Below are 19,309 nucleotides of genomic sequence, written 5' to 3' on the forward strand. Positions count from 1 at the left end.
CAAGTATGAAGGTTTACTCTAAGCATACTTAGTATTTAATCAGAGAAAGAAAATAGATTTGCACACCACCCATGGAATATTGCTAATCACCTCAATTATGGCTACTAGAAATTGCCAAGTAGAGTAAATAGGAAGTTTTAGCTTTATTCTCTGTGTAAGATATTTCTTAGCTTTAAAAATTTTCCTGAAGAAATCCATAAGAGAACATGATCCACTTTCCAGGGAAGACCTTCAAGGGAAGGGACTGATTTTGTGAAATTACAAGTTTCCATACTCAAAATTTTGAAAACTGAAGATGCAATATGTTTGTCAGCTATAATTAAATGTTAATTGCTTTGATACTTATTATATTGTTAGGAATGTACAATCCAATATGCAGTTCTTAATAATTTACGATAAGCAATACAGGTAAGAAAATTAGGGTTGTTCAGCCTGGAGAAGAGAAGGCTGCGTGGAGACCTCATAGCAGCCTTCCAATATCTGAAATGGCCTACAAGGATGCTGGGGAGGGACTCTTCATCAGGAACTGTAGTGACAGGACAAGGGATAATGGGTTCAGACTTAAACAGAGGAAGTTCAGGTTAGACATGAAGAAGTTCATTACTGAGAAGATGGTGAGGCACTGGAGCAGGTTGCCCAAATAGGTGGTAAATGCTCCATCCTTGGCAGTGTTCAAGGCCAGGTTGGACACAGATTTTGGTGACATAGTCTAGTGTGAGGTGCACCTGCCCATAGCAGGGGGATTGAAACTAGATGATCTTTAAGGTCCCTTCTAGCCCAAACCATTCTATGATACTATAATAACATCATGGTATAACTGAGAAACAATAGTTACAAAAAACAAAAAAAAAGCTGCTTCTTTGTATGAAGCCTATTCTGTGTTGGCCATCATATTCAGCTGTGCTGTGCTAAAAATTATGATCAGCTCCAATCCGCATTCAAAGGAACTTTAAAGTAAGTAAGCACACTGTGTATCTACAAAGGAAATTTGGACTACATTTATTTCTACTTAGCTGTGCCTGTTCCTTCATAAGCAACCATGTCCTAACTTGAATTTCATTTAACTCATTCCAAAAGAGAAAGGGCTCTCAGAAGAATAAACAAGAAGAAAGGTTTAAATAGAATTAGAATATTTAGGACCATGATCCCACCAGATATAAAAGATAGATATAAAACAATAGTTCCATCCAGTGCATTTTCAGAAAAGTTGAGTTTTAGAGTGACAGACAAAATATTTGCTAGCAATAAATAACTTGCTCCAGTTTTAGAAGTACTTTACCTTGATTTGTGCTTACCTTCACTCATAGATGATGAGAGCAAGTGAACAACAAGAACAATGGCAATCTAGTAATACTGTACCTTGACTAAATGAATCATAGCATCCTCAAAGAAAACCATGTCCATTCCAGCACCACGGACATTCCCATTGTATGCTTGCAGAAATTTATTTAAAAGATTCCGCAGCTGATGAAAGGAATAAATTGGCTCATAGATTTTGGGAATATCTAAATTAACTTCCTCTGATTTTTCACCTACAACAAAAAGCAAGTAATAAAACCTTAGCAGTTTAAATGATCGACAAAGGATCAATGTGGGAATGAGTAAGTGAAGGCAATTAGAATTCTCTTTAATCACCCAGAACCAGGATTATTATAAATAGTATTACATATTATATATACATATAAGAGTGCTGCCTATACCCTGCCTACAATGAATGGCAAGTTCAGCTGCTTAATTCTCAGTCAAAACCGCAAAAACTAAGGAGTCTTCTTTTTCTACATCTGAAATTTGAATGATGAAAAACTGAAATTAACTTAAATGCTAGATTCAAATGTAGCACCAGAGAATGAAGGTAAATAAATGCTGAAGTTAAAAAAGTTTGTAAAGAAAAAACACCCTTATAAGATTACATAATTTCACTAATGCGGAAAAAAAAAAAGAATTACTACCAAAATTAATGATTACCTTAACAAAAAAAAAAACCAAAAACCCAAAGGCATATTCACTGTGAAAAGGCATATATTTGTTCCAGCAAATTATCTGAAAACCACAAGGAACTGTCAAATCCTCCCCACCCAAAGGAAAATAGGAAATAGTACCCCTGTCTCATCTTTCCATTCATAAGCATTAGTCATGCTTAAAGGGCACTACTGAGAAAAGCCCGTTTCTGTCTTTGTACCCTCCCTTTGTATTTATACATCTTGAGATCTCCCTGAGCCTTCTCTTCTCCAGACCTAACAGTCCCAGCTCTCTCAGTCTTTCCTCATACAAGAGCCTTTTAGTCATCTTTTTGGCCCCTTGTTGGACTCTTTCCAGTATGTCCATGCCTGTCTTGTGCTGGAGGGCACAGACCTGGACACAGCACTCTAGGTGTGGCCTCACCAGGGTAAGGATCACATTCCCCAGCCTGCTGGCAACATTCTAATGCAGCCCAGAATGCCACTAGCTCTTTTTTCCCTCCAAGGGTACATTAGTGGCTTATGTTCAACTTGGTGTCCACCAGCATCCCCAGGTCCTTTTCGGCAAAGCTGCTTTCCAGATGGGTGACCACCACTATATACTGGTGCATGAGATTTGCATCTCCCACTGTTGAACCTTACAAGATTCTTATAAAGGTCCCTCTGGATGGCAGCACAACCTCTGGCATATCATTCGGAGTTTTAGATGTTTTGTGTCATCTGGGAACTTGCTGAGGGTATGCTCTGCCCCATTACCCAGATCAATAATGAAGATGGGGTACACCACAGGTTTCTGTCCTTTTGCTAGGCTTTCTTCCGCTCTCTGGGCTCAGCCACTCAGCCAATTTTCAATCCATCTCATTGTTCATGCAACCCATATATCATCAGCAAATAACTGACAGATTTCAATGGAAGAATGCCACAAGCAGACATCATGGTGGTTTTTTACTGGTTTGTTGATTGGTTTGGGTTTCCTCAAAAAATTAGCAGACATAGTATAATTCCTCTCTTATTTATGTACAGATAGCTCCATTAGTTTGAAGATTTTATGATCTATATGCTGCAGGATTTATTTTTCCAGTTATGAGTTACCATAGGTCACTCATTACTAACAATCAGCTTTGCTAAGCCTCCTCTTAGTTACCGAATAAATATACTAATCACAGTATTATTTCTAACTGGTGGAATTAAAATAAATTAAGTAATTCCAGTAAAGTAAACATTTCCCTAGTTCTTAGTAAAGTGCTGTAAGTTAGGGGAAATGGCAGTAAAAGTGGAAAAAAAGCAGGCAAAACAAGGAAACTGTATTGTTTTAAGAATAGTATCTGCTATATTTTTTCATTTTAATTTTTTCTCCATTTGCTTCCTGCATATTTTGCATTTACAAATTAGCAGTGGTCCAAAAAATAACCCCAAAACAAACAAACAAAAACCCGTACCAAATCCCAAAACATTTATATAGATGGGGTTTTTTTACTACAGAACCACCAAACCTCTCAAAATAAATTGATCATTAATTCTCACTCAGTTGTCCTTCGTATTTCATTCTGTCTATTCCTGAAGTCACCTTAATTTTAGAATTCTCTACCTCTGTATTGTTTCTGCATGTATGAAAACCTTTTTAGATTAAGACCTAATTAAATTAACCAACTTCTTATCTTAACCTACAAAACCACTGGTTAAAGGAGAGGAGTATTTCAAGTGCAAGTAAATTTCTTACAAGTTGAATGAGACACTGAAACAACTCAGCTACTGATAGACAACTAATAAGGAATACAGCAAGGAGTTAAATTGTAGTGATGTTTTCATAGTTTCAAACAATTTAAGAATTATATTAGCTTAATCTTGTTCCTGCCATTTTATTATTAACGTTAAAAGACAGCATGATCAAGTACCAAACCCAAGAAAGGGCAGACATTCACATTATTTACAGAGGCAGCTAGTGTAATACATAATTTTAAACTCTTCTCTAGTCTCAAGATTCAGAATCACAAGCATCGAATAGCAATGACAAAACTGATAAAAAACACCTTCGAACGCTTTGGTGGTCTTGAGAACACTAGCACAACTAACAATTTCTGTGAATCTAAGATCTAAAAGTTGATGTTTGAGGTTCATAACTTCAAGTCTTCGTGTATTTATCTCAGACACGAATATGTTATTACTGTACAACCCAGAGACAGAGGGAGTATATGTAAACATATCACTAACTTGAGAAAAGGGTAATTTGAAATTGATGTCAGATGTAGTTTTTTATATATTTAAGAGCTCAGAAATACATTTCTCTTTCTTACACTTCTATCATAATAGGCAATACTAAATTCCATTAAAAGGACAATTAAAACAAAGTAACACTTGTTACTCTTTTCACTTATAGCCAAAACAGGAAGGGGTTCTCAAGGCTCTGACAAACCTATTGAGGACAAAACATACCCTTTCTAAATGAGGCTTAGATAAAGTTTCATGCAGATACATTTAAAGTATAATCAAGAAGCAAGTTATTTTGAAAAATAAATGCTTCTTTTTGCACTTATTTTTCAGTTCAAAATAATGGTTTCTAGTATGCATTCAAATTTTCACATTAAAAGTCACTCTTCACTCTTTCAGTATGTATTCTGATTTGTATTCCAGTCCATTCCACATGCCTGCAGTTTAGTGCGTTATTTAAGGATCTATTTTATTACTTTCTCACACCACTTTGCTTTTTGTTTCTGTTTTATTCCTTCTAATCAAACATTTCCTATCCTTCACTTTCCTTTGTCACTGCCTTCTCACTACTGCAATTATCCAAGAAGATATGAAATAACGTTTGACCACTCATGTCAACCTTTTATTGCCTCCACTATCCACCACTACAGTGACATGAATACAGATAATTGAATCGTCCAATATCTTAAATTAACGATCTTCCCCAAAACCTAAAGAATAATTTTCTGTTCTTTTTCATCAACTAACAAATATTCCCAGGTCATTTAGCAAGGTTAGTGACACAGTGTTTTTATTTAAAAGACACAAAGACATTGTTGTAAGCCATATGGGTAATTCAAGAGGTTTTACTAACATTCAGAAGATTTTGAAAAATACTCATGTGCTATAAAATCATGTATCAGGTATTTCCTGAGTACTGGATTAGCCCAGAGCCAGTATTCTTTTACCAGGTTTCCAGGGGATGGTAGCTAGACTGTTATTTTTTATCTAGTACTGCAACCCTACCACTTCAAGTAATTCATACCACGCTCTTTCATCATTTTAGATTCTCACTATTTGGCAGTTCTTTCTATGTACCACATTGATGGAAACAAAAGCAAGACTCTCTGATACAGGTAACCTGGATATAAATATGGACTTAAGGATCCAATGAATATAAAGATGTGCCTCAGCTGGTAACATAAGACTGCCTTCAAAGTCACTGGACAGAACAGTCACCCTTAATGCATAAACTTATTAGGCATTTTTGAAGACATATTTCTATTAGTGTCTATTTTATCATATATCCTTCCCTATTCTTGCCATCTCCATGGTTATCAGAACTCAAATTTACCAGTTCTTTCAGGGGCATTCCTTAAGAAGTCAACAAAGAATGCATCAATTTCAGAATCCAGCAACACTTTTGTTTCTTCAAACTCCTCCTCAATGAGTTTTGCCAGAGCTGTGTCAAACCAGTTTACATCTTCCGAAGTTGTAAAACGATCAGCAATAACACATTTACATTCATGTTTCCACAGTTTTATCAGCACCTATATATATATAAAAAAATAAATTCAGCCAGAAATTTTTTATTTATTTTAAAATTATACTAATGCTAGGAAAGAAACCGTAGTATATTGGGTTTTATTCAGGAGAGATAATACCTTGACCTTCTCATTCTGCCCAGTGGTATTTTAAGCTTACTTTCCACTTATGTGCAAGAAGCCTTAATCTTGAATTTTGGAGTGTATTTACCAAATTAAGATTTTACTTCCTTAGCTCTAAAACCATATCCATACTTGTTAACACATGTTTATGCACTTCTAAACCACTTTTTTAACTGGTCATTTAGTAGAAGGTGAGTAAAATCATGATATGAATAATTTCATCCCAATCATAGATGTCAGTCCCAATAGTATACCCAAAATAGTTAGAAAAAAAGAGAAGGGGTTAAAAAAAAAGAAGTATAAGTGTTCATATTATTCCTTCTCCAAATTCGATATACCTTTAAAGGCCTTTGGTTTGGTCATAGGATGGAGAAGGAAAACTTGCCAGGTTCTTAATCCTGACAGCACTGGTTTTAATCCTACTCTATTACTACACAGTAGTAGAAAAATTCCAAGTGCTCTTTTAAGGCCTCTTATTTGAACTTACAGCACTTTGTACAAATGACACATGCTATGTCAAGTCTCAGAACTAATATGTAAAATTATACAATCAAAATTTGAGTAATTGGAACAAAATTAATTTAGAATATGTACACATAATTGCCTTACTGCTGAATATTTTTAGCTTCAGAAATTAAAAACAATTCTAAAATACAGATTTTAAATGTAGTAGAGTTCAGGAGCTTATTCAACGACAGAAGTACATTAAACATGAAGTGATTATATAACCCAAATGTATAACAAATTTTCCATCATTCCCATAAATATTGCTTTTCCAGCACTTCATGTTTCAGTGCTCAAAACACTAAGTGACTTTTCCTTAAAACAATTAAAAGAGAAATTATGTATAAAATGTTGAGCTTTTCTGGAAGAAAGGTGGATTATGGGGGGAAAAAAAAAAGAAAAAAAATAAAGGAATCATTTTGACTCATTACTGCAACTTCTTCTTAAGCTGTAAGCCAGAAATCATTTGTTAGACAGCTATTAGGCAGTGACTGAAAGCCTCAAGACACCCGTGGAGAGAGAGGAACCTTTAATCAATATATACATACTTTCATTGTGTTAAAATAACTTCACTGCTTCTCTTTTTTTTTTTCTTTTCTCTCACCTCTTAAAAAAATGGCATTAGTCAGTAATAGAGTGAGCAGATAAAAGCAAACTTCTTCTGTCAAAAGAAGCAATTTTTTGTTATATTTATGAAACAAAGTTGTTGTTTCAGTTGGCACTGTAATTTGAATTAAAACTTTAATTCAAGTGTGAAGTTGAACTTTACCTCAAAACAATCTGAAAAACTTTTTTAATGTGAAATGCCAAGAAGACAGACTATTCAACCTCTTTGCTACACTAATTATACTTTAATTATAACAAAACCACTGATGTGCTGCACTTACTTTTGGTTCATTGATCACTTCTGATGTAGTATTCAGCATTCCTTGCCAAATCCTTGAGAGGTCTCGAAGGTTGAAGACATAATGGAACTTGGCTGGTGTGGGCAACATTTTTAGCTTGGTAATCTGCCACAGCCTGCGTGTCAGCGGAACCAATTTGGCTACAGTTTTACTCACATCTTCTGAAAATCCCCGCTCACTACAATAATGCCCTTGTCCAATTACACCTGCAGGGAAAAAAAGCTTGCCAATTGAAAGATGTTCCTAAGACACACTAATGTAACACCAAAAGCAGCAATCTTCTTAAATTTCTTTTTCATTTTTAATCCCAAACCTTTTTCTAATTTGTTGAAATGGCTTTTCAGTCTTTATTCAAATCTTGATTCACCAGATCTTAACACCATTCTGCTACCAGCTCACTGGGTACTTATCTCTGAATTAACTGTCTGTTAAAAATATTCTTTTTTTTTCTATCAAAATATCTTCCTCAGTCTTTGAAAAGCTAATCTTTTCTCTGAGACCAATGATCCTGTCATTTGTGAGAGTCTACTCATTAGTTACTCCTTTTAGCACCAGCAGCACCTTAGCAACTCTATAGCATCATCACTAAAACTAGGAATGGCCTTCATGCCACTCTTCCTAACACATAGCATACCAATGGATTCAAAGATGTGACTGGACCTGAAAAACTTACAGATTGATGAAGTTGCAGGTAGGTAGTGATTACTGAAGGAATATATGCTGGGAAGCAAATCAGAAGGCTATTAAGCCTCGACTTTAATCATAATGTTTATAAATAGAGGGATAAAGAAAAATCAACTACTATTTTCAAAAATGGGGTGGATACAAAGCTAATTTTTCATTACCAAAAATTTTGTCAATGGAAGAATTAGAAGGCAGAGTACAGTTGAATACAGAAAATTGTCTCTTGAGCCTCTGTGGAATGTCATTGCGACCTCCCCCAGGGTGGATCATGGCAGCCAAAAACTGAATGTCCACAATGTTGGTAAATTCACCAGGCTTTTCCAGGTTATATAGTCCTTTCTGTTCCATCAGCTGCCTGACTATCTCATTAGTGACCTGTAAAATAATTAGGTATTATATAGCAGAATATTATACACACAACTAAACGAAACACAAAACACACTTATGTACTTGAAAGACCTAATAAAGTCTGTAACATTATTTTCTCAACCAAATTCCTGCTTATTTGTTTCAGGCACTACATGATTTCCAACACTGTTAAGCTGGAAATACTTCTCCCTTACAACACAAAACTTTCAGTTGTTCTAATCAAGCTCAAGATGATTCAACTTCAATAGTTTCCTTTGCTACCAAGTATTTTAATGAAATTTTCATGTTTAACAATCACAAACATGGTTCTCCAAACTGCAAACATAGAATTATTTCTGTACAATTCCATAGAATTACTTTCATAAAATTACTATTTCAATTATTGTCCACACAGCCAGTTTGCTATCAAAATTTACGTACCAAAGCGGTTTTTTTCTTGTTTTTTTCTTTTTTTTTAATTATTCTTAAAAAATGAGTGTTAGTTAAAAACATTGTTAAAATTATACAGGCTTGTTTTAAGGACCACTCAAATTGCTTCTTGTAGTCAGTATATTTATTTTGAATCTATTCAGGACAATATAAAAGTAGATGAGATCTTTTAAAAGGTTTTAAAATTAAGCACTACATATTAAACTTACCCTCTACTGCCTGACAGAAAAGAAAAGCCATTCTTAAAGTGTAGTAAGGAAAGAAAGAAAATAAGAAAATACTTTCTGCCTTCTTTTTTTATTTTCTTACAAACTAACCTGATCTCCCCATTCATTTATTATGGGCATATTCACATCATCAATGAAGACTGTCATCTTTTTGCCTGCAGGCGGACCATAAGTTGTGCCCATGCGCTTGTCCACATAACTTTCTATTGTACGCTGTTAAAAAGCAATTATTAGATCGTTACAAGCAGCCCATCCTTTCCAGATTAAAATATTTAAGCATGTTGATGGTTTTGTTACACAGAATTTTACTAAGGAAGGTTTAGACAACACATCTGCTGCAGTTAATTACACTAGTTCAACTAGAGTGCCCAAAATATCATACTGTACAGCATTAGGTTGGTATCAGAACAAATGTCTAACGTAGACGTGTAACAGTTTCATAAATTTGATAGCATTTTAAGCTTTTCTTTCATTTTATTAATTTATCTGAAGAATTGATAGTTATTAGCAATAAAGATTAAATTAATAATCTGTCCCTGCTGAAATATGTGATTCTTGAAGACCTTTCCAGCATACATCACTGTACTTCATAAAAGCATGCAGTGATAAGTAAACTCACAATCATAAGTAGACTTGATGAAATAACTTTACATAATAGTAGACTTACCACCACTTTTCTTCTCATCATCTTTCCATTATTCCATTTTTCTTAAGGTCCAGATTTTATTTATTCTATATCAAGTGAAAGCTCACTTAACCATGCGTTGTTATTCATTGGTGCAAATGTAATATCTGCATTCCTACACTGTGCTTAGGCTTCTGTACAGCAGCCTGGAAAGCCTTCTTACACAAGCGGCATCAGTTAGACCAAGACTTTAGAAAGTCAGAGGAATTTAAATGCACGTGTTGTAACAGACAATGCTTCAGTCTAGATTGTTGTCAGAAACTTGATTGTTAGACTTGCACATCTATTTCAGATTCCTTGATCATCGAACTGTCATCTATCATCAATAAACTTGACATATATTTTATAAAAATAGATGTAGTGACACTACCTTTTGTTTCTATAGCCCATTCAATAGAAGGAAAATTACTAAGTAAAATAAAATCAAAAGTACATGCTCAAATATTTAATATGCTAACACTTTATACTATGCTATAGAGCCAGATGATAGGTGATGCATCGAGCCTATAGACAGCACTTCTGATTATAGCATAGACAGTGCAACTGCTTGGCATACCAAACAGCATTTAAAATATTTCCCATATATATTGCCATCAGGATAAAAAACCTTGAAATAGCTCAAACTAGCTCAGTGGAAATTTGGACAGGCAGTACTGTTCAGGATTTAAGTATTCATAGTTCTATTTAGAGCAGCTGCACTGCATGTGTTACTTTTTTAATGAGCAATTTTCTGAAATTTAAATTGCAGACAGCACATAGTTGACAGATTGTTGTGGGTAGCATTTATTTTACTCAGGGCTTCTAGAGAAATCTGAGAGAAGTCACCAACAGCTCTACCCAGTTGGTGAGAACTGATACTTTTGACATAAAAACATTAAATGTGATGAAGTAAATAATATGCATAGTATTGTACTAATCCAAGAACAGCTCAATAACCTCTGAAGAAGTTGAAGAGAACATGGCTTTTACAGAAGTCTTAAATCATGGTTTTAGGATGCTTAGTCCTTTTGAGCAGGTGCTTTTTTATTTCAGTACTCATTTTCAATTAAATAAACCACTTTCAGAAGCATCCTCCTGACAAATTCTCAGAACAATGCTTGAATCCAGTCACATTGTATCAGAAGGTGAATGATTACTATACCTGGAAAATTAACGGAGTAGTTGCAGATGAAAAATTCAAACTCTTAACCATGTGGCTTTCAGGGTTATATTTTGACATAAAACTTTTAATAATAACAGTCTTTGCAGTTCCTTGCTCACCAATTAGTAGGACAGCCTAGACAAAGATAACATTGAAATAAGACAAAATACAAGAGCTGGGTGTCTTGGCAAAGACTCAGCAATCCCATTTAGCTTTTAAACTGAAATGAAACTAGAAAAGTTATGTAAAGTGAATTCTTAACAAGGGACATGTGGAAGCAAAACAGTTAATGTCTTGTAGGCTTTTGCAAGCCTCAAGTTAAAAATATTTGCAGTTAATGGTCGTGTCAGTCAGCACAATTTGACAGAGCAGTGGATTTTTCACAAAAGGAGTTGATTGTTTGGAAAAGGATGTACTGTCGAGAGCCTTCAATTTCTTTTGCTCTTCTTATTTACCATATCCTGCTTATCTGACACAGTTTTGGTGCATAGGTTGCATAACCTAAAGGTTGATAAACTCTCTAACTGCCCCATGTGGGCAGAGTTCATATCAGCAGTCTGGCACTCTGCTGCCCTCCATGCTGTCCCCTTTCCAACAGCTGCCTGAAAATATTGCTTCACTTCTGACCTGATCTCAGCTGCAATTATGGTTATTTCCACTACAAAAAGGATGGGTGAGTGGAAGACAACAAAGTCTGGAAGCAGTGAGTATTCAGGGGTTCAAGCATATTTACATGAATGTGGCTCTTGGAATCACCATTCTCTCTTTAAAAAAAATATTCTTCCTTTTCAATAATATAATACTTCAATTCTGTTTCAAAAATGTCATCAAAAACTGTTAGCACTATGTAGATGTGAAGTATAGAAGTACCTTGCCCTGTTTCTCAATGGTTTTGATAAGGAAATCCATTCTCACATTGTCAACATTAGGCACAAGTATAGAGCTATACTCTGGAGTGCTGCTACTGGGATATACATACTCTTCAACACATGTATTCCAGTGCACCCATTCACCTAATAAGAAAGAAATGCAGTTAATGTTTTAGAAATACAAGGCATCATCGTTTCCTTTATTTTCCACTGAGTTGACTCATCTGTTAGTGTCTCTGTCTCACATACAGCAATCCCACTCTGCAAATTCAGACCAAAATTATAGAATCATATAATCAAAGAACCTCTCAAGTTAAGGTTTGCCTCTCTTTCCTACATAAATTATGACAAGGACAAGGCTTGTCTGTTTTCATTCACTTGAAAATTCATCCACACAAAGTCCGTGAAGTTTTCTGCAACAATATATCCACATTCTGATTTCTCACAGAAAACAGGGAAAAAACTATACACTATCATCAGTAATGTGTAGCTGTAAAACAATATTTGCTAAGGAACACAAAAGAAGTTAAGCTACAAAAAACTTCTAAATTAATTCTCTAAAAGAAGCACAATTTTAACATTACTTTAAGTTTCACCCCATACCACCCATATGGGTTACTAACCATCAGATGCCACATAATAATCGAACATGGTATCTTCACTGCCTTCTGGAACACAGGGAAGATCAAGTTTTATTGTTGCATGGTTTTGAAGCCAGTGCTCCATTTTACATCTGTCTTCCAGTTCTAGCAATGCTCCTACACTCCACATAAGAGAGAAGATGTACAGCCTTTCCAAGTATTTTGGAGTCAGTTCCCCTGCTTGCTCCTGAAGGATTAAGGTTTTTATTTTCAATTGCCTGAAAATTCTATTTCATAATCAAAGTAACAATAGGTTAAAAGCCTTTGGTCATGTTTAAATTTACTGATGTTCTGCCAATAAACAGACTGAGCCAATATCAAGTGGACCACAAAACATTGAAAAGCACCCTGTAAATAGCACTTTTAACCACCCATTACAGCATTTGATCTGTTTAAATTCTAGTTTATAATCTGATAACAATTCACCAAAAAAAAAACCTGAAAGATGCGATCTGACGCATGCTACAAGGCAGTGCTTAACATCAAAACCAAATGTGAAAGAAGGCACATCGTAGCTATTACTTTCTGAAGAAAAAGTATCCTCACTAACCTGCATGTTCATTAATATTCCAAGTTGTCAAAGAATCTCCTCTCTACATAACCTTATGGCTTAAAATTATCTCCATTAGATTAAGTAAATACAGAAAAAAATCCACGCTACCTTAGGTGGGATAAGACCCTGCAGCATATTAATGCTCTGCATAATCACAAAGGCTTCCAACATTTCAATCTTATATTGCAGACACTGAATGCTGAAGTGGTACAACTCTGGGAATGATGAAGAATACAGCTGACGCAGAATTTCAGCTTCTTGGAATGAGCGACTTTTCAAAAATCCCTGTCACAAAACACGGTGAGAAAATAAATCTAGTTCCCAATGTAAGTCTCAGTAAATTCGACTCCAGTAATTCAAAAAGTCCAGCGAGTATGGAAAACTGATTTCTTGGGGAAGGGGGATGAGGAGCTCAGATTCCCTGCCTTTTGGGCATGGTTTGGCTGGCAGAAGGTCAGACTTTACCCAAGTATGAATAATTCCTACTGGCTGTTAAACATGGACACTGAAGAAAAAAGCACTTTACAGTTTTTGACAGCACAAAAACTATTTTCAAATATTTTATAATCACAGTGGCTGTTTAAGTTATACAAGAACACTGTAAAGAAAGAATTTCATATGTATTGAACACAGCTTTGATCCATTCTGTACAGTGTTAATTTCTAGTAATGATACAGGGTACCCCAGAAACATCTGGCAGTTGCAGAAAAAAAGTTAGGATTTCAGGAGGGGATGTCTGCTGTTATGTGCTGTTTTTATTGTGCATCTCAGTATCTGCAATGCTGGATAAACAGAACCTAATTAAAACTACCTATTTCTCAAGATCATGGGACAGGATTTGTTTTTTTCATGTCTTTAGCTCAACGTAGTAACCTGCTTCTATGAGTTACCCAAAGATTTCTCTCATCTCTGCCACTGAATGCTTCTTGTTTACATCCCATGAATTTATTACTTATGTGAAATACACTTGTCAGCAGAAATACTTGCAGATTCTTCCCCAAACTTCAAACTAAATTTTAGCACAAATTGAAATAAAATAAATTCCATTTAAACATTTAAAAAAAAAAAAAACCAAAACAAAAAACAACCTGGTTTTTTTGTTGTTTTCAAATGCAGGAACAGGCTTCTCAGCGAGCTTCTGAAGTCTCCATCTCAAAATTCAACAGGACATAATACTGAGCAACTTAGTCTAGCTGACTCTGCTCTGAGTGAGGTGTGTTCAACTACACAATAGAGGTTCCTTCCAACTTCAAATATTTTGTGTGTGTATGATTCTTTTATACACTTCTACCTTCATAATATTTTGAAACTCTATTTTTTACTGACCAAAATAAAGAAGCTCTGGGACTCATTACAAGTAGTTATGTATATGAAAAAGCTTTCTACAAACACATAGGTGGAAAACAATGTGCTAAAGATTAAATGGCAGAACTACTTAAAATAGATATCTGGAACTTCACCAGCTGTTCATAAAATATTAGGGGTAAGTAGAAAAGCTGCTAAGATCCTAGCAGCTTAGAGACATAGACTTAGAGACATACTGAAAAAGCCGTAAAGGTATTTTATTTATGAAGTAAAATGAAACAAAAAACAAGTAAATGCCATTGGCTCAGATGACAAAAAACTACAGGTTACAATTTTATGACTTGTTTTTTTTTGGTGGGGGAGTGAGAAAGGGACATTGGAAGGGTTGTTTCATGGCTGAAATGAACAAAATTTGTTTTGTGTTATCTAAAAGCAAAAAAAACCAAACCATGATCTTGTTTTCCTTTTGACTGTTCCTACCACTAAAATAAATTAAAAGCACAAGTTCATGGATTAAGTGAAACTACTTGCATGCAACATTTACTTCAACACAACTAAATTTAGTCTGCATATCACTTTAAAGTGAGGAGGTAAATCATGACTGATAAGGCAAAATAAATGCTTTTCCTTGAGGATTTCTAGATTCCTGAATCAGCCTGTTTACTCTTTCTTCTTCCTTGGTCTGAAGCTGTACTAGAGGCTGGCATGTAGTTGATATTTTGATAACTGAGTTGTTCTTCAGTTGTATAAAATACCTTGAATTCAAGTTTTCCCTAAAGTGAAACGTTCATGTTTTTAGAAGTGTGGTATGTTGACTACATTCCTGAAAAAATACATTATTTACACTTGTATAAACTACTACTAGAAACATTGCTATATTAAATACTGGTTTATGAGTTTTTACAATGTAGAAGGCATTTCGCAGCAAAATATCACAAAATTAGGTTCTAAAGTAACAATGGTGAAGTATTGAATAATTAACCAGTAAAACTTCTAATACATAATCACTTAGCTATCATACCTCAAGGATAGGGCTCCAGCTGAGAACTGATGAGCTCATGAATACCATCCCATTCCTTGAAACTGTTGCTGGAGAAGCATTATCAATATTATGAGGTTCAAAGACTATTTTGCAATTTGGTGCCATAGGTATCCGATCTCCATTTGCTAGTGTTAGAGTTCTATTATCATCCAGAACAGAATTAAGGTTCTCAATCCAAATAGCATCAACTGGACCATCAAGAACTATCCAGATATGGTCACCTATAATCAAAAATCACAGGTAATGCCTACCGAGGAATTTCTAGTTTCTTTCAAGGACCAGTTCATTTCTCTGCAAACGAGTTTCAAACTAATTCCAAATTCATGCATACAGCTAGAAATTCAGCTTTTAATACAATTACCATTTCCATTACCTAATTTCAATTACTTCATTTCACCTTCCACTGATAAAAATTATCCATTGCTCTGTATATAAAATCTTATCATCATAAGTCATCAGTTTGTAATAGTCTGAAACAGTTTTATGGATCCAGTCTTCAATGTACTTATAAACTAGGTTTATTTCAACTTACATAAAACAACATGAGAAAGACAAACTAAAGATCTATTTAAAACCACCATTCATTTGTTTCCAAAGAGGTGGTGTCATGTAGTGAGATTAAATGAAAGGAACTCTTGAAAAAATCACTTCGTAAGTAAAAGAGGTCTGTTAGGGGAAGATTCTTGTTCGTTCTCCTGCTTGTAAACTTGATCCAGCTCCCTTTGCTGTGCGCTGTTAGATAGCTCTTATTCATAAAGGGTCCCACTCTCATCTGCATTGCTACATATGAACCAAGAAGGTACCAGATGAGAAACCTTCTCACTTCTGAGGCAACTAGTTTTATATTTAGAGGCTTTTCATAGCTACAGTGCAGGCCTCTCAGGCATGAGATGGTCTGGAGTTCACTTCATAAGAGACATTACAGAAGTGTTGCAAATAGTGAATCTGAGGAAGTCATGTGAGCATGCTAATTTATATTTCACATTAAAGGGAAAACCAGGAAAATCTACAGTTAATGCTATGCTATGTTATCAAGGGTGCTACATTTCTAGATTTAAAACAAAACCAACAAAGTACTTTCTATTTTAAAATAGAAAAAACCTAAAGTGTTTTCTAAGTATCTGTATCATTAAAGACTAAGAATTTTTGTATGATAGTGCAAAATAAGTTAGAATTTTCCTCCCTTTTTTTTTAATTTTAGTCCTTAAAGGCCTAATGATAAGGTCACATACTAACATTCAGACAAAACAAGGAAGACTCCATTAGCACCCAACTATCTTTTAGTTAATGTAGCAGTCTAACAATATATGCTAGCATTACTTTAGGCAGAAATTGGTTGCCTAAATAGAATTGTTTAGTGTCATTTGACATGGACTATGGTATGTGCAGGGCTAGCAGGTATGACGCAAAGGAAATTCATACCCTTCTAGTACAGCAGCTGGAGACCAGTTAGAAATCTTGACAGCATCAAAATTTTTTTATAGTATGCCAGTGTTGGCGGAACTGGCACTTACCTTCCCCTGTGCTTCCATACAAGGGCCTATCATTTAAAAGACAGGGATCAGCAAATTCAGTGAAACAAAATTGCTACAATACACAGTTTCAACACAAAGCAGATAGAGCACAGAGACGATACAGTAGACAGTTCTTAGTTCTTGCAGCAATTTGCAACAATAATCCAATGCTTCCATTTAAGCACAGGGGAAAAAAAAATGAAAAGGAACTGTTTTTCATTCTACCTTTTTTGGCTTTTAAAGTTTTTCTCCACAGTGTTGAGAATATTCCATCTGTCCAATCATTTGTTGCCACATCAAGACGGCCAAACATTTGTGCAGCAGTTATAGCTTTAGGATTCATTCTCATTTCACGATGTGGCTGTCCACAATCTATGAAGGCAGATCATTAGTTAGTTTGGGTATTTATTTTCAACAGTCAGAGAACCTTGACAAATTCAAATCATTACACCCGGAAGTATGGTTTAATATGCATATGTCATTATAAGAAGTTGTGTATTTATTGGAAAATTTATCTCTTGCTATACATCCATATTTGTTAACTGTAGCCATCAAAATTTAAAGTACAAAGAAGTTCTAAAACTTCTGAAAGTACAATTCACTCTTCATAGATTTACTGGGAAGAGAAGTACGTCAAGATAAAATTTATTCAAGGTTTTGATTAATATTTTGAAGGCTTACTAAACAATAGAGTTTTAAAGCCTTTTTATGCATACACATTTTTTAAACCCAATGACTAAAAACCAAAGAAATGCTCCACACGGTTGATAGTTGGTTTTTTTCCTGTTGTGCATTTATATACATCTTGGAATAGACAAAGAATATCATATTGACATATCCCTGTGAAGTCTCTTAGGCAGCCAATTCTATCTAGCCATACTATGATCATATAGCCTTTATATTTTCCTCATTAAGAACAGTTTAAAAAAATCCTATGACTAAACCTAATATTAAAATTTACTCAGGAACCAATAACATTGAAAGAGCAAGGTTAAAAAAATAGCTTATCTTAAAATCTTAATTATAATCAGAGCTCACTGACATGTAAGAGAGAAGCCTGGCAAATCACATCATTTTACAGGTTTTGAGGTTATACCAGAAGATCAGCTTGAAAAAAGTATTGTGGCAGCTTTATCTCAGTAGTAGTTCACATCTCAGTGTTGCAGAAGTATAGGAAAAGAGTACAATGCTACTACGCATTCTTTCTGCTTTCTTTTCTAAAATGGAACAGTCATTTACACTGCAATGTAGAGCTCACAGTGTTTCTTAAGCAACTAAGTTACTGCATAGATGAGAGACTGGCTGAGTAATTTTTTACAAAAACTATCCATTTCTGGAAAATTCTATAAGCAACCCACTGAAGCCTGTGAAATGGGGTAACCCAAGCTTACCTCAAGAGATCTGTTTTTTCTTCCCCAGCTATGAGCTTTTAATAAGATCAAATAGAAGTTTTTCTACTAATATTTTGTTTAGAAATGCAGAGGACAAGAAGACACACTCCTCAAGCCTCCAGCCAGGACGCAAAATTAATATCCTTGAGTATTTTGTCACTGCCTAAATCAGGATCTCCTAGCAGCAATACAGGACAGAAGCAGTTACTTTACACTGTCTTGTGAATCATGTTCAAAGAAGACTAAATACTTAAGACTAGGGGAAAGTTTCAGCATTACCTCAGCCAAACCTGGGAGATGCTTTGATCGCTTGCCCAAGCTGTCTACCCAGACAGTGCACATCTTTCTCAGTGTTTCTAGAATAAAAACTTCTGATATAAGTATCATAATATGTATAGGATATGTATTATATGACTTCCAGACATTTTCAAGCTTTTAAAAGATACTACCACAAAAATTAGTATCATACAATACAAACTGATTCTTCCAGTAATATATTCTCACAGTGAAGTAATTGATGCTTTCTATGAAAAAACGATGTGGCTTAAAGTTTAATAACAGTTTACAACATAAATATTCACATACCTGTCATGGCTTTCATTAAAGTGTGGATGGAAACAGTTTTTCCTGAACCACTAGGTCCTAGTGTCATCAATCCATGCCTTACTTTCTGGGTTTCAAAAAGTTGGATAACTTTCAGTTTCCAAGGAGGATGACAAACAAGTCCAGCTTCCTCCACCTATAGGTAGTGACAGAAAACCAAATTACTACTAATTTAGTGCACAAGATATTTTGATGCTTTAAAAATAAATAAATCTATCTTCAGCAGAAGACTACACTCTTTGTGAAGTTTTTGTGTATATAAAAAAAACTATTTGGAAAAAGAAGGGATATAGAATCATAGAATCAACTAGGTTGGAAAAGACCTTTAAGATCAGTAGGAACAACCGTTACCCCATGACTGCCAAGACCACCACTAATTAATATCACTGAGGTCCTCATCTCAGTTTTTGAACACTTCCAGGGATGGTGATTCCACTACTTCCCTGGGAAACCTCTTCCAATGCCTGATTACCCTCCCTGTGAAGAAATTTGTATTCAAATATGTATTCAGAAAAATAAAATAAATAATAATTTTTATATTTTTTTTTTTTTACATCTTCTTAGGGTTAAAACATAATTTTAAGGAAAAGCCAAGAATTTTAGAAACACTTTGTCGTGGTTTAAGCCCAGCCGGC

At 34.8% G+C, this 19,309-nt stretch overlaps 1 protein-coding gene across 1 annotated transcript in view; it reads right to left on the reverse strand.

Moving 5' to 3' along the window:
- Positions 1 to 18,810, reverse strand: part of LOC104409960 (dynein heavy chain 5, axonemal-like) — a gene marked incomplete at its 5' end in the record, with an annotated part of 58,228 nt that extends 39,418 nt beyond the window's left edge. The window contains 12 exons of the mRNA XM_010020000.1: positions 1,360 to 1,532; positions 5,500 to 5,695; positions 7,204 to 7,427; positions 8,067 to 8,280; positions 9,021 to 9,143; positions 10,757 to 10,891; positions 11,627 to 11,769; positions 12,249 to 12,453; positions 12,928 to 13,104; positions 15,146 to 15,387; positions 16,906 to 17,052; positions 18,657 to 18,810. Of these exons, the coding sequence (XP_010018302.1) occupies positions 1,360 to 1,532; positions 5,500 to 5,695; positions 7,204 to 7,427; positions 8,067 to 8,280; positions 9,021 to 9,143; positions 10,757 to 10,891; positions 11,627 to 11,769; positions 12,249 to 12,453; positions 12,928 to 13,104; positions 15,146 to 15,387; positions 16,906 to 17,052; positions 18,657 to 18,810 (2,133 nt within the window). The remainder of the gene's footprint in view (positions 1 to 1,359; positions 1,533 to 5,499; positions 5,696 to 7,203; positions 7,428 to 8,066; positions 8,281 to 9,020; positions 9,144 to 10,756; positions 10,892 to 11,626; positions 11,770 to 12,248; positions 12,454 to 12,927; positions 13,105 to 15,145; positions 15,388 to 16,905; positions 17,053 to 18,656) is intronic.
- Positions 18,811 to 19,309: the final 499 nt, after the last annotated feature.

This window comes from Nestor notabilis, unplaced genomic scaffold (genome assembly GCF_000696875.1).
Source record: "Nestor notabilis isolate BGI_N333 unplaced genomic scaffold, ASM69687v1 scaffold13568, whole genome shotgun sequence".
Taxonomy (NCBI): Eukaryota; Metazoa; Chordata; class Aves; order Psittaciformes; family Psittacidae; genus Nestor; species Nestor notabilis.